Source organism: Acinonyx jubatus, chromosome D4, assembly GCF_027475565.1.
Source record: "Acinonyx jubatus isolate Ajub_Pintada_27869175 chromosome D4, VMU_Ajub_asm_v1.0, whole genome shotgun sequence".
Lineage (NCBI taxonomy): Eukaryota > Metazoa > Chordata > Mammalia > Carnivora > Felidae > Acinonyx > Acinonyx jubatus.
This window is the reverse complement of record NC_069391.1, coordinates 31,584,839-31,600,000: the sequence shown is the minus strand read 5'-3', so window position 1 is coordinate 31,600,000 and position 15,162 is coordinate 31,584,839. Positions and strand designations below refer to the sequence as shown.

The 15,162-nt window shown below is 42.6% G+C and overlaps 1 protein-coding gene across 9 annotated transcripts in view; it reads left to right on the top strand.

The window, feature by feature from the left end:
* The window catches only part of INVS (inversin), a 154,882-nt gene that overhangs the window by 119,317 nt on the left and 20,403 nt on the right, over nucleotides 1–15,162 (top strand). For all 9 annotated transcript variants that reach the window (XR_008291073.1, XM_015068971.3, XM_015068964.3 and 6 more), the window contains one exon: nucleotides 3,903–4,177. Coding sequence is in view for 8 of the 9 variants with exons in the window: in XM_015068971.3 (XP_014924457.1) it covers nucleotides 3,903–4,177 (275 nt within the window). In the remaining variant the exon portion in view is untranslated. The remainder of the gene's footprint in view (nucleotides 1–3,902; nucleotides 4,178–15,162) is intronic.

Below are 15,162 nucleotides of genomic sequence, written 5' to 3'. Positions count from 1 at the left end.
TTCTGTTTGTTTGTTTTAATCTTTTTGGAGAGGGAGATGGAATGTGAGTGGGGGGAGGGGCAGAGAGAGAGGGAGACACAGAATCCGAAGAAAGCTCCAGGCTCTGAGCTGTCAGCACAGAGCCCCACGTGGGGCTCAAGCTCACGAACCGTGAGATCATAACCTGAGCTGAAGTCAGCCACTTAACTGACCGAGCCACCCAGGCACCCCACGTTGTTGCTTTTGTTTTAAGGCAGCAGGTATATAAATAGGATGCAGGTTATGCATCGTTCCCAGCTCTAATTCCACCGCCCCCCTTTTCCCCAGTGATCACTACTTTTACATCAAGAGCCACGGCTCTGGAGAACTGCACAGTTGTGGGCGGTGTGCCGCCCGGAAGATTTTTTTTTGTTAATGAGTCCAATTTTTTAAACATTAATTTATTTCTGTTCACAGACTGAGGGTCTAATGATATATTCTGATAATGGCATCCTTTCTTCCAAATCTGCTTTACTTGGTTCTACCAAAATGAAACAAAACAAAACAAAACAAAACAACACCCTCCTGCAAACCTCCCCTTCCAAAGAAGTCTTCAGAAGGCCGAGCGCCCCTGCTTTCTGGACATCCTGATCACTCTAAAAGGCCGGATCCCCTGTGTGCCCTGTGGCTGTCTCTGTTGGAGGCCCAGAAAGGTGTGCAGTAACAAGGGTTGCCCAGGGGCTGATTCTAAGTGGCTTCTTGGAATTGAAAAGGAAAGCTGTTTGCTTTCCCCAAAGAAAGAGAAATGACCGCTCAAACAACAAAGTCTAATTTATCACCTCAAAGCCCTTCTTATGGCAGTGAGATCCATGTGGCTGCCAAGCCAGACAACCGCACGTGTGTGTCTGTCGAAATGACCACTATTCTCCTAGAGCAGTTCTCTTCATCGGGGCTCCTAAACAGAGAGGCCGTCCCCCTGGCTGCCAGGAGCAAGGCTGTTAGATCCATCAGCGGCACTTCAGCCACCCAGATGCTTCCACCTTCTGAAAAGCAGCCTTCTCCCGCACAGCTCACCCTGAACTGGCACCTGCTAGCATCCGTACGAATCTCAGGCGCTGATGATGACAGGCTGTCCAGCCAGCCTGTCGATTGCAGGGCCGCACACTCGGGCGTCAGCAGTTGGCAAAGCGTGGAACAAAACCAGAGTCACGTGAAAACATCAGAGCGACACAGGAGTTAGCACAACCCATCTGGCCACTTCTGCTCAGATGGGAGCCGGTGGGAACCCATTAGATGAGCAAGCGTGGACCCCAGATCGGGAGCTTTCACCACAGGACAAAAAACCTTCAGAAGGGGAAGTTAAGTGGACAAGGCTTTAGATCAGAGTGTAACCCAGATAGCGGGTTACATCTGGGTCTTCTCTGTCCCTTGAGATCTAAACAAGCATTGCTTCAAATCCCACAGCCTATGGAAATCTGAATTCTGTGACTTTGCAGAGGCTTAGTGCCTCTGCCTCACTCTTGCTTCTTGCTTCCATGTCTGGTATCTTAGCTCTGCAGCTTGTCAGGGTGCTTATAAAAAAGTGGTATGAGCCTAGTAGACCTTACAAAAAGTTGCATCACTGAGGAGAATCGCACTTCATAGCCCATTTGGTGTAGTTCACAGTCCATATGACACTTTTCTATTCTCTTAAGCCTTGTTACACAAGGTGTGGTTCAAGGGACCCGCAGCACCTGTGTAACCTGAGTGCTTGTTGGAAATGCAGAGCCTTTTTTTGTTCTTTTAAAGTTTATTTATTTATTTTGAGAGAGAGACAGAACATGTGAGCAGGGGAGGGGCAGGGAGAGAGGGAGAGAGAGAGAGAATCCCAAACAGGCTCTGCACTGTCAATGCAGAGCCTGATGCGGGGCTTGACCTCACAAACCAGGATATATGACCTGAGTTGAAACCAAGAATCAGAAGTTCAACCAACTGAGCCACCCAGATGCCCCTAGAAATGCAGAACCTTGAGCCCCACTCCAGGCTTGCTAAATCAGAACCTAGATTTTAATGAGATGTCAGGAGACCCTGTGGGTTAAAGTGTGACGAGCACAGATGTAAAGTCCTTCTCCATCATCTCACCATGGAGGATTCTCTTTGGCCTGGCCCTTGCTCTACACAATGCTAAGACTTCCGTCTTCTCTTTCTTCCCCCTCCTTTCTCTCTCTCTCTGGTTCTTTCATCTCCTCCCTCCTGTCAGGAGCTTCAAACATTCTTTTTTTTTTTTTTTTTTTTTTTTTTTGGCACCACAGAATAGCCCTACCCTGGAGCCTCAGGGCCACTCACCACCTAGGTCCCAAACGTCTCACCTGCTGCCAGCCCTCAGGTCCGTTCTGAAGCTGATTACAATATTTGTCTAAACAAGGTCCTCCCTCCCCCAAGAGGGACTCTGATACCAACTATAACAATAAAAGACATCTCTCTGGTTACAAAAGATATCCCAGGTTTTGTAAAGACATCTGGCTTCTAAACAGACCCCTAAATCAATTCCAGGTTATAAACTATCACACAAGTGTCAGACCTGGGGAAACTGAGTCTCAGGAACAGGAAAGTGACCGGCTCAATGTAGTTATTGGCAGGGGCAGGACTAGAAAATTTCTCATACTTCCCAGCATGGGCTTCTCTCCACTACACCGAATCATTCATTCTACTTGAACCTGAACCTTATGTGGCCACCTAATTCTCTTCCTGAGCAATAACTGAGTCATCTGGGCAGCAAATCTGCATTGAGTGCCTGCTGGGTATAGCAAGCATCGTTCAAAGATGAGAAGAGGCAAAACAGACCCAGTTTTCCACACTACTTGCCTTCGCCCAAACTGCTCCCTCCCACCGAACTCCTCATTCCCATCCAATCTGCCCCAGCAGACTTCACATCTTTGAGAAGCCCCAGCTGGGAGCTTCCGGACTCCTCCAGACAAAACTAATCACTACTTGCTCTGTGCAAGCACACTAGCAGAGCACTTCCTCCGTTATTTGTTAGGTCTTTGTTTCCTCAGTGTCCCTTCTGAATGGAAGTTTCCTCTGGGGAGGCTCGAACCCCATGGTCCTCAGTACCCAGTACAGAAGATGCTCAATAAATGTTAGTTTTCTTCCCCCTTTCTTTCCCCTAGAAATCCCTACCAGTTGATGCTATTGGTCACACAAACCTTGTCCTTAACTCAGCTCCTTCATCCTCAGGCAACTTGCCCCTTTCTGGAACTGGGCTGTCACAGACCCATCCTCTTCCCATTGCCTCTCGTTTCTCCTCCTGGCCTCTCCTGGCCAGCCCTCTTCTAGTCCGTTGCTATCCACAGGTGCCAGCCTCGCCACCACGACTTGTGTATGACTTTTTGAAAATCCTTCTGCCTTCTGGACCTCATCTGCAAAATGAGTGGCTTTGCCTCCTTAGCTGGAGCTGTGGATAGCCATGTGGCAACTCACAGGTGTATTATAATCAGTTATGAGGTGCTTTGTAAGTAATCGTTTCATATAATCCTAAGGTTTGCCGATGGTCTTTTTTAAGAAATAGAGAAGATTAAAGGTCATCCCTGTGACTGGCACTCTCAGCAGCATTCTGATGTGCTTTCTGGAATAGGAGAAAAAGGCGTGGAGTCACAGGCAGGGATCCCACACAAGCTTGGGCGCACAACACACCTTAGGATTGTCATATCTCACAAACATAGTTTTCCATCATGTGTGCCCCAGCTGGGCAAAGTCTGATCTATAAGATTCTTCTCTGCTTCATCTTCTGTTGAGCTCTAAGGTCTGCAGAAAAGACTGAAAATTGTGACATTGTGGTAATCATGAATTTCCAAATCCCTCCTGTGATGTGGTAGCTCCTCATAAAATTTAAATCTCACTCAGGAATATTTGAATGGGTCACACTCTTCTAATTTTTTCCTCTTTCCCCTTGGCTTTGCTTCCAGGAAGCGAGAGGAAGAAAACAAACGAAGAGAGGCAGAACAGCAGAAGGGAAGGCTGAGCCCAGATTCCTGCAGATCCCAAGCCCCTCCCTGTGTGCCCAGCACCCAGGCTGAGCCCCACAGGCAGAGCTGGACCCCCAGCAAACAGCATCCCACCAGCAGCGCAGCCCAGGACCCTGAGGGGAGAGGCTGTCGAGGATCTCCAGGCAGAGCCCCCCAGAGGGAGGCTGGGAACAGCCCCCCAGATGTGCAGGGAACAGACCCCAGAAAGCCAAATGGTAGGTACCCTTGTTATCTGATGCCAACCCGTGGACTGTGGGCTCTCTTGATTGATGTATTTATTCCAATTCATTTAAGGTAATTATGGCAGCACCTAAGACTGCAATTTTATTATATATTTTCCATTTATTTCCTCTGATTCTCATTCCTGTGTTTCTTTTTTCCCCTTCCTGTGGACTACTTGAGCATCTATTAGGATTCCATCTTGATTAATTTATAGTGTTTTTGAGTGTATTTCTTTCTACAGTTTTTGTGGTGGTTGCTCTGAGTATTACCATATACTTACATGTGTCATATATATACATGTGTGTGTGTGTGTGTGTGTGTGTGTGTGTATATATATATATATATGGCTTATAACTATATATATATATATATGGCTTATAACTAATAACACTTCGCCACTTTTTAAAGTTTATTTTTTTATTTAATTTGAGCGAGAGAGAGCGAGCAAGCACATGTGTGTGCAAGTGGGAGAGGGGGAGAGAGAGGGGGGAGAGATAGAGAGAATCCCAAGCAGGGTCTGCACGCAGTGTGGAGCCCAACACAGGGCTCAAACCCACAAACCACAAGATCATGACCTGAGCCAAAGTCGCATGCTCACCCACCTGAGCCACCCAGGTGCCCCAACATTTTACCACTTTGAGTGAAATGTGGAAACCTTACATCCATTTAGGTACCTTTACCTTCCCCGCTTTTAAATATCATTGATTATCAGATGGCATTCTAATTTTTGTCTCAGTCATCAAATATAATTTATAAAAGCCATGAGGAAAAGGACACTCTCTTCTTTGTACCCAGAGTTCTGTTTTCCTCTTGTTTCATCTTCCTTCCTCGTGCTCCAGATTCCTTCTTTTATCATTTCTTTTCTGTCTGAAGAAACTTCTTTAGTCAGTATTTAAGGATAGCTCTGTTACCAACAAATTCTTTGAGTTTTCCTTTGAGGAGGTTTTTGTCTCATTCCTAAACAAGTTGGTGAGCCAGATCCAGAATGTACACTTGAAAGAGGCCGTGCCCCTTCTTCTGGCCCCCATGGTGTCAGATGAGAAATCCAGTCGTTCGAATGGGTGTTCCTCGGTAATGTTTCCAGGTAACATGTCCCTGCTCTCTGGCTGCTTTCAAGATTTTTCTTTATCTTTAGTTTTGAGTAGTTTAATATGATGTGTCTTGAGATGGATTTGGGGGAATTTATCCTGTTTAGATTTCACTTAGTGTGTTGGGCGACCCCAAGACCCCGCCCCGCCCCCACCCAGTTTAGTAATTTGCTAAGAGCACTCACAAGACTCAGCATGTGTTTGTACTCACAGGTGGGATCTATCATAACAAAGGGCTACAAATCAAGATCAACAAAGGGAAAAGGCACATGGAGCAAAGTCTGGAAGAAACCAGGTGCAAACTTCCAAGAGTCTTCTCCCAGTGGAATCACACATAAGACATGCTCAGTTCTTCTTCCAGCAATGAATTGTGACAACCAGTTAGCCTTTTATCTACCAGGAAAGCAAACCTAAACTTAGGACTCCAGGAATTTTATGGGGTCAGGGATATAGGTACCATACATCTCTAGCATATACTATGACTCCAACTTCCCAGAAGGAAGACAGGTATTCAGTGTATATTATAATATTTGCACGAAGCAATTTAAGTATATTGAGCCATTCTTATAAATTAGGGAACAGTGAGAACCCTCCAGGAATCTAAGTGCAAATGCCAACATAGTGAAAAGGCAATTAATGTCTTAGTATTATTATAAACATAGTTCTGACTTTGTGGACCCCAGAAACAAGTCTATTAGATCTCATGGTGACCCGATTCAGGGCTTGGACAATTCATTCTATCTCTCTGAACCTTAATTTTCTTAGCTATAAAATGGGGAGGCATACTCAAAAACCAGCAAACGGATAAACAAAAAAAGCAGAAATAAACTCATAAATACAGAGAACAAACTGATAGTTGCCAGAGAGGAGGGGAGTGGGACAATGGGCAAAACGGGTGAAGGGGAGTGGAAGGTACAGGTTTCCAGTTATGGAATGAGTAAGTCATGGGAAAGAAAAGTACAACATAAGGAATATACTCAATGGTATTGTCATAGTGCTGTATGGTGACAGATGGCAGCTATTTGTGGTGCATAGCATGACAGAATTACTGTGTTGTACACCTGAAACTAAGGTAACGTTGTGTATCAGCTATACTTCAGTTTTGAAAAAGAAAGAAAATGAGGGCATACTCTACCCTGCAAGGCAGTTATAAATGGAAATAAAATAATTAATGTAGAAAACGTATCATAGCCCACGACTCATCGTAGGTCTTCAGTAACTACTATTATTAAACCACACTGATGATCTAGCCAAAAACAACTACATAAAAGCACACATGAATTATCATAAACATACCCAGAATATAATTCCATAACCCACTTTGTAGTGATAATGCATCAGCAAGGTATACTTTAAGGAGGTCTGATGCCTTGTTATATATTCATTCAGGTAGTGTTAACTAGACTCCCATGATGTACCAACCATGCTGAATTTGAGTAAATGCCTTCTTAGCTTGAGGTCACTGCATATTACATTCCCTCTATCCCTATGGATAAAAATGCCTCTTATTTTTCAGATCTCAGGATGAATGTTCCTCCCTCTATACAGCCATACCTCCCCACTAACCAAGCCTTCATTTTCCTGCTATATGCTCCCATAGGCCTTCTGCACCTCCATGTTAGAAAGATCGCCACCTTTTATTGTGATTATTACTGGCTTATTTGTCTATTTTTTCCTATAGATTACAAGATCTTAAGATCAGGGTTGTTTCATTTATCCGCTGCTATATGAAAAAACAAACAAACAAAAACTACACTAAAATTAAGTGGCTTAGGACCACAATTTATTATTTCTCATGACTCTGTGGGTTGGAACTGCAGTTCCTCTACAGTTTCACCTGGTGTCACTCATGTGACTACATACAGGCGGAGGGTCACTTGAATTGGGCAGTCTACGATAGACTGACTTGAATGTCTGGCAGTTGATGCTGGCTATCAGCTGGGATTCCTTGACTCTGCTTTACATGGTCTTTCATCCTCCATTAGGCTAGACTGGCCTCCTCACACAGTGGTCACAGGGCATCATTCTAAGAAAGCAAAGGCAGAAGCTACAGGACCTCTTCAGGAATAGGCTCTAAAATTTGCATGCTGCATTCTATTGATCAAAGCAAATTATATGACCAGCCTGACACTAAATGTGATTTAGAAATATACTCTACTTTTGTGCACACTAAGATGGAAGCAGTTTTCGACTATTGAACACTCTAGCACAGGTCCTTTAGGGCCACAGATTATTCACATTCCTCCCGCAGGCACAATATTCTCACTGTTTTCTCAGGACCCAAAAATGTCATCTCAGTCACCACATGAAGCTTGAAGTTTGGGCTCTTGAGGCATATGTCATGTCCAGATGTTGTCAAGTTTCCCCAGGTGTGAATCATTCCAGTTCAGGGACTAGTCAACCAAACACACATTATCAACCCCCAAACACACCCAACAAGCAATGGTGAGGCAGGGACAAAATAACCATAGTAGACACCCTTGCTGCACAAGGGGAGAAATGAGAGGCACCTAACAGTCACTAGCCCATAGCAATTCTGAAAGCCAGCTGGCTATACCTTAGCAGGTCCCCTACTCTGAAGTATGGAATGTTCCTTGATTAGGCTATGGTTTTACCCCTGTGTGTGGTTTCCTTGTCACTTGGCTCTTCCACCTGGGCTTTCATTTCTGCTCTCTGAGACATCTTCCTTTCCATAAGACATAGCCCATGTTTGCAGTTAAATAGCTTTCTCAGCCTGTTTCCGATCAATAGGAATTTGAGGTTCCAGAGGCTCCCGTTTGTTTTGAACTGCCTCAGCAGTTCAAGCTGGTGATACTCTTTGTGATGCAATTACCCCGAAACTTTCTGGGTTTCCTATGAATCTGATTGGGTTCACTCCATGTTCTAAAACTACATCCAGGGGTGCCTGGGTGGCTTAGTCGGTTAAGCATATGACTCTTGGTTTTGACCCAGGTCATAATCTCACAGTTTGTGAGTTTGAGCCCCACGTAGGGCTCCATACACTGACCGTGTGGAGCCTGCTTCGGATTCTCTCTCTCTCTGTCTCTCCCTCTCTCTCTGCACCCCTCTCGCTCATGCACTCTCTCAGAATAAATGAATGAATGAACGAACGAACAAATAAATAAATATTACAAAAATTTTTTTTAATTAAAAAAAACTACATCCATAATTATTTCCCGGACAGGCCTCTCTCTATTTTGGGTGGCTCAGGCTGCTGTAGTAAAATGCCCTTGAAGTTCTTAAAGTTCTTTTGTTTAGTTTAGAGTGCCTACAACACACCATCTTAGATATTTTTGAGGTCTTAATACAGGGTTGCACAGTAATTCTCTTGATTTGATCTTTATCCATAAGTTGTATTTTACTACGAGACTCTTTCACTGGCTGGAAAGAATGAAAATGGGAAACAGTTTCTAACCCGGCACATTTTAGGCTCTGTATATTTCCTCTAGATTCCACATGCAAACTGAGAAGTTCTTTCCTAATTTTCTTTCTTTCTCCCCACACCTTATCATACGCAGCTAAAAAGGCCAGTTGATATTTTCTTTGGTGATTGAAACTGGAAATCTCCTAAACCATGTTTATAAATTCATTAGGTATGTTTTCTGTCTTCTAAGTTACTACAGGTAACTTATGCCAATTTTGCCCTTTATTCTGCCACTGAATTATACAATGGACCATTCTCCAGACTCCAGTAGTGATTTCCTCTTTGCTCTTTCAGCCTGTGCTAATAGTCTCTTCACTAGCTTTCCAGCTTCTGTTCACTAACCGGTCCGAGTCCATGTATGGGTTCTTTCTTGTTAGGCTGTTGGTTTCTGTGTTAGTTATCTCTAGTGACATAACAAGACCCCAAAAACTGAGTGACTTAAAACAACGATTTATTATTTGTCACAATTCTGTGGGTTGTCTGAGCAGTTCCTCTCCTAGATTGCTATGGCTCACTCATGTGGCTGGTGGAAGGTTGGCTGGGCCAGAAAGTCCAAGATGGCGTCCTTCACATTGGTGCTGGCTGTTGGCTAAGGTGTCTCAGTTCCCTTCTCATGCCCTTTCAGCCTCCAGGAGGTTAGACCATCTTCCTTGCATATCGTTCTCAGGGCAGTGCTCTAAGAGAGAGAAAGCCAGAAGTGACAAGCTCTCTTGAGGCCTAGGTTCCAAAACTTTCGCATCACTTCTGCCACCTTCTGTTAATCAACTCACAAGGCCAGTCCACATTCAAGGGGATGGAGGCATAGACTCCACCTCTGGTTTGAAGATGTTGCAAAATCACATTCTACACTGGGATGGAAAGAATCTTTGGCCACAAGGAGCAATGTGTCTCTTATTTCTGTATACCTAGCACTTCTGCAGCAGGGGAGCTCCTCATTTATCTGAGGGCAGGAACTGGTGTCCTGAATAAAGAACCTTTGGGAAGAGCCAGATTCAAATATATGGACAGTGCCTCAGAGAAGCCCAGCATCCAAACTTGGGGGAAAAGTAAGAGGAATGGAGGCTAGTGAGCCTGATTCAGGTGTAAGGAGAGGGAGCTGCAGTTTCACGGGCAGCCTTTGCCCTCCTTTACCTGCCTAAGAGGCCAGAATGCAAAGGAAAATTGGGAGATACATCTAGGAATCGAGACTGGCCATTGGACTGGAGCTTCTCTAGCACAGTATTCCTGGGAAACCCCAACATAATTGGGCAGATGGCACCCCGAGCTACTTTGTGTTTGGCTAAGAAGGGTCATGAAGGAGGGTCTCAGCTGCTTCAGCCAATCAGTACTCACACAGTGTAGACCTTGAGAGGTGGGCATCCCACTAGGAGCCCAGAGATGGGAAATGTGGGCCACTTCTTTTTCTCCTTCATCCTGTCTCATAGAAATAGACGATGTTAGAGCTTGAGGGTCGTTAGAAAGCATCTAGTACAGCCTTCTCAACACAAGTCAGGAAACTGAGGCCATGGAAGAGGAGTTTGCCCAAGGTCTCTTAGTAAGTGATTTCTTTCTTCTCTCACATAGTAATTCTTCCTCTCTTGTTTACAGAGTGTGTAGAGCATCATGGCTAAGTGCATGAGCTTTAGAACCAAATAAACTAGGTTCACATTTAGACCCTACCACTTACTAGCTATATAATCTTGATCAAGTTACTTAACCTCTTAAAGCATCCATTTCTTTATTTGTAAAAATAATAATAATAATAATAATAGATGATAATACTGCCTGTCTTAGAAATTTGTGAACATTGATGAGATAACCCATGAAAAGATTTAAACACAGTGCCTAAAGCACTCTATAAATATGAGCTGTTATTATAATTAACCTCATTATTATTTCAAATAAAAGGTAGGGAAGGAAGGAGACATAATATTTAGGAAGATCACTGAGCGGAGGCTGGGTTTAGAGGGCCTAACTAAGACACAGTAGCAGAAGGGTGAAGAGTAGAGGATGGTCTGGAGAGTAGAATTGAGAGGACTTGACAGCAGATGGCCTGTGGGAGGTGGTAAGATAAAGTTGTCTTTGAGTCAGTGTGGTTTTCAGGAGAGTCTAGTGGAGGAGAAACTCACTGTTTTAAGGGCCATCCCTGGTGTTATCTTATTTCTCACCATATGGGCTGCCGAGCTAGTGGGTATGACTGGTGGGAGTACGTGGGCCCTTACATTCGGCACGTGTACAATGGGTAAGGCAGAAATGTCAGTTACCACCTATATGCCAAAGACTCCCTGACCTCTTCTCCTTGTTCCGATTGACTTATGTCTTCACTTGGATGTCTCAAAGGCGTTGCAAACCCAACCTATCCAAGACAGGACAGATGAAAATTTTATGCAAACCTGCTCTGTGTACTGGTTAACGATATACTCATCCATCTGTATGTTCAGTCCAGGAGTAATCCTTATCTCCTTTTCCTTTACCACCCATGCCCCATCTGTCACCAGGTCTTATCTCATTTACTTCCTAAATATCTTTCAAACCCATTTTCTCTCTCTCATCTACCACCATATATTCTGCCTGGCATCTTCTTACCTTCATCTCTAACTTGGACTATTATAGTAGCTTCCTAACTGGTTTTACTTATCTGCTCTGGCTCCCCTAATCCATTTTCCTCTCTGTGAACAGATTGGTCTCTTCAAAAATGAAACCTCATCATATCTCTACCCCCGCCTTAAAGCCCTGGAATTAACCACTTCTCCAGTGAATCCTGGTTCCCTTTGTTGAAGAATGGTATTAGAAATCAAGATCTTGGGGGTGCCTCAGTGGTTCAGTGGGTTAAGCAGCTGACTTCAGCTCTGGTGATGATCTCATGGCCTGTGAGTTCGAGCCCCACGTGGGGCTCTGCTGACAGCTCAGAACTTGGAGCCTGCTTCTGATTCTGTGTCTCCCTCTCTCTCTGCCCCTCCCCCGCTTGCCTCTGTCTCTCTCTCTCTCTCTAAAAAATAAATACACATTAAAAAAAATCTTTTTAAAGAAATCAAGATCTGAGTGGTAGGTAGGCATATTACTACTGGAGTACCATTGCTCCTAAGCCCTTTCAGCAGACAGAGCTAAAAATTATTTACATTTGTTTCTGCATCTAGCTGTGTGTATGTGTATTACACACACACGCACACACACACACACACACACACACTCCATGAATTCATATTTATGATACCTCCAATTCTATTCAACACCACAGAGTTTATTCTTTTCTATTTGAAGTGCTCCCTCCAGCAGGGAAAGATCAGCTCCCTTCATCTATGATATATACGTTTATTTGTTCAATCCTAGTATACAGCACAGCAGTTTCAGAATTGCTAACCCATACCCCTGCAAGAGACAGACTTACTACCTAGAGCACAGTATTTACAGACATTACTTTTTGTCCTTTTTGTCCTTACAGCATTCAGCCAAAATCTGTTTTTGTGAAGTTACTTAGGTCAGTTTTCTTCTTCACCTTTTAGTGTGGTTACCTAATTCATTTGTAAGATAGTTAGGTTTGTTTGTTATTATTTATATTCCATTTTGAGTTCTTTTCCACATTCTAGTTGATTTTAATTGTTGGGCCTTTTTTTTTGTAGTTGGGTACTTTTTATTTAAACAGGAAATGATGTTTTTCCTAATTACAAAATTAGTTAATGTCCATTACAAAACAATTTTTGAAAGATAAAAGAACAAAAAATAAATAAAAATCTTCCTTAATCTTAACAACTCTTATAACTTTGGTTCCATTCCATCTACTACAACTTTCCTTTTTTTTTTTTTTAATTTTTTTAACATGTATTCACTTTTTAGAGATGAAGAGAGACAGAGCATGAGCAGAGGAGGGGCAGAGAGAGAGGGAGACACAGAATCAGAAGCAGGATCCAGGATCTGAGCTGTCAGCACAGAGCCTGATGTGGGGCTCAAACGAAGGACTGTGAGATCATGACCTGAGCTGAAGTCAGTCACTTAACCAACTGAGCCACCCAGGCACCCCTAGAACTTTCCTTTTTTTAATTCAGAAAACTGTGGGCATCCTGTTTTGAGATCTTCTTACATTGTCTCCTTATTTTCAACAAAAATGTTACTAGCTGCTTAGTATTATATCAGATTATGAATACAACATGACTTGTTTATTCATGTCTGTGTTGTAGGACATATAAGCTAAATAGACTTTCATATAAATTTTTGTGTACATCTCTAATTTTTATGGCTCTTTAAACATCCTGTCAAATTTCATTCCGGGAAGGTTGCAGAAGGTTGTCGTACCCTTTTTTTTCCTATAATTTATTTATTTTTTATAATTTACATCCAAGTTAGTTAGCACATGGTGCAACAATGATTTCAGGAGTAGATTCCTTAATGCCCCTTACCCATTTAGCCCATCCCCCCTCCCACAACCCCTCCAGCAATCCTCCGTTTATTCTGTATTTTAAGAGTCTCTTATGTTTTGTCCCCCTCCCTGTTTTTATATTATTTTTGCTTCCCTTCCTGTATGTTCATCTGTTTTGTCTCTTAAAGTCCTCATATGAGTAGAGTCATATGATTTTTATCTTTCTCTAATTTCACTTATCATAATACCCTCCAGTTCCATTCACGTAGTTGCAAATGGCAAGATTTCAATCTTTTTGATTGCCGAGTAATACTCCAGTGTGTGTGTGTATATATATATGTATACATACACCACATCTTCTTTATCCGTTCATCCATCGATGGACATTTGGGCTCTTTCCATACTTTGGCTATTGTTGATAGTGCTGCTATAAACATTGGGGTGCATGTGTCCCTTGGAAACAGCACACCTGTATCCCTTGAATAAATACCTAGTAGTACAATTGCTGGATCGTAGAGTAGTTCTGTTTTTAATTTTTTGAGGAAACTCCATACTGTTTTCCAGAGTGGCTACACCAGTTTGCATTCCCAAGTCATACCCTTTTAAAAGCAAAGAAACAACAACAACAAAAACAACCAAACTCTCTCCAAACATTTAGGCAAATAATTATTTTATTGAATCCTAGTTAGCAGGATAGAATTTTGTCATATTTTCATTGGCTTTGTGTGTTTATTTTCTGGACTGTTCACAGATGTCCTCTGTCAATTTTTATATTGGTTTTCATTTTCTTAATATTCCTTTTTTTTTTTTTAATGTTTATTTTTGAGACAGAGAGAGACAGAGTGTGAGCAGGGGAGGGGCAGAGAGAGAGGGAGACAGAATCCAAAGCAGGCTCCAGGCTCTGAGCTGTCAGCACAGAGCCCGACACGGGGCTCGAACTCGTGAACCACGAGATCATGAGCTGTGCCGAAGTCGGATGCTTAACCGACTGAGCCACCCAGGAGCCCCAATTTTCTTAATATTTCTAAAAGTCTGTTACATAATAAAAATAGTAACCTTTGTCTATCATAGATAGTGAATGTCTTTTTTCATTTTACCTTTTAATTCTGTTTAATTTTTTCTTTTGAGATTTTTCTTCTTGTGATTTTATGCTAAGAAAGGATTTTCCCATGGGGCTCCTGGGTGGCTCAGTCAGTTAAGTGTCTGACTTTGGCTCGGGTCATGATCTCGTGGTTGGCGAGTTCGAGCCCCACATTGGGCTCTGTGCTGGAGCCTGGAGCCTTCTTCGGATTCTGTGTCTCTCTCTCTCTCTGACCCTTCCCCATTTGTTCTCTCTCTCCTCTCTCTCAAAAATAAATAAATAAACATTTAAAAAATTTTAATACTATGTTTATTATATACTTTTACAAATGGGTATATTTTTAGCTTTGTCTTTTTTCTCACTAATCTATCTATATTAATACCCATATCATTTTCCTTTTCTTTATTGAGGTGTGGTTGACATACAATGTTACATTAGTTTCAGAGTTACAACCCAGTGACTGGACAGTTCTGTACATTATGCAATGCTGGTCACAAGGGTAGCTACCCTCTGTCACCATACAACCCTATTATAATATTATTGACTATATTTCCTCTGCTGTACTTTTCATCCTGTGACTTATTCATTTTAGAACTGGAAGTTTGTACCTCGTAATTTTTTTCCTTTTAATAGAGTTTACTTTTTAGGGGCACCTGGGTGGCTCAGTCGCTTAAGCGTCTGACTCTTGATTTCAGCTCAGGTCATGATCTCATAGTTCATGAGATTGAGTCCCACATCGGACTCTGTGCTGACAGTATGGAGCCTACTTGGAATTCTCTCTCTACCTTTCTCTCTGCCCCTCCCCTGCTTGCTCTCTGTCTCTGTCTCTGTCTCTCAAAATAAATGAATAAGCTTTAAAACTAAAATAAATAAAATAAAAATGTTTTTAAAAAATAGAGTTTACTTTTTAGAGCAGTTTTAGGTTACAGCAAAATTGAAACAGAAAGGCCATACACTCCTGGCCCCCAACACATGCATACTCCCCCACTATCAACATCCTATAACAGAGTGGTACATTTGTTAAAAGTGATAAACCTACATTGATACATTCT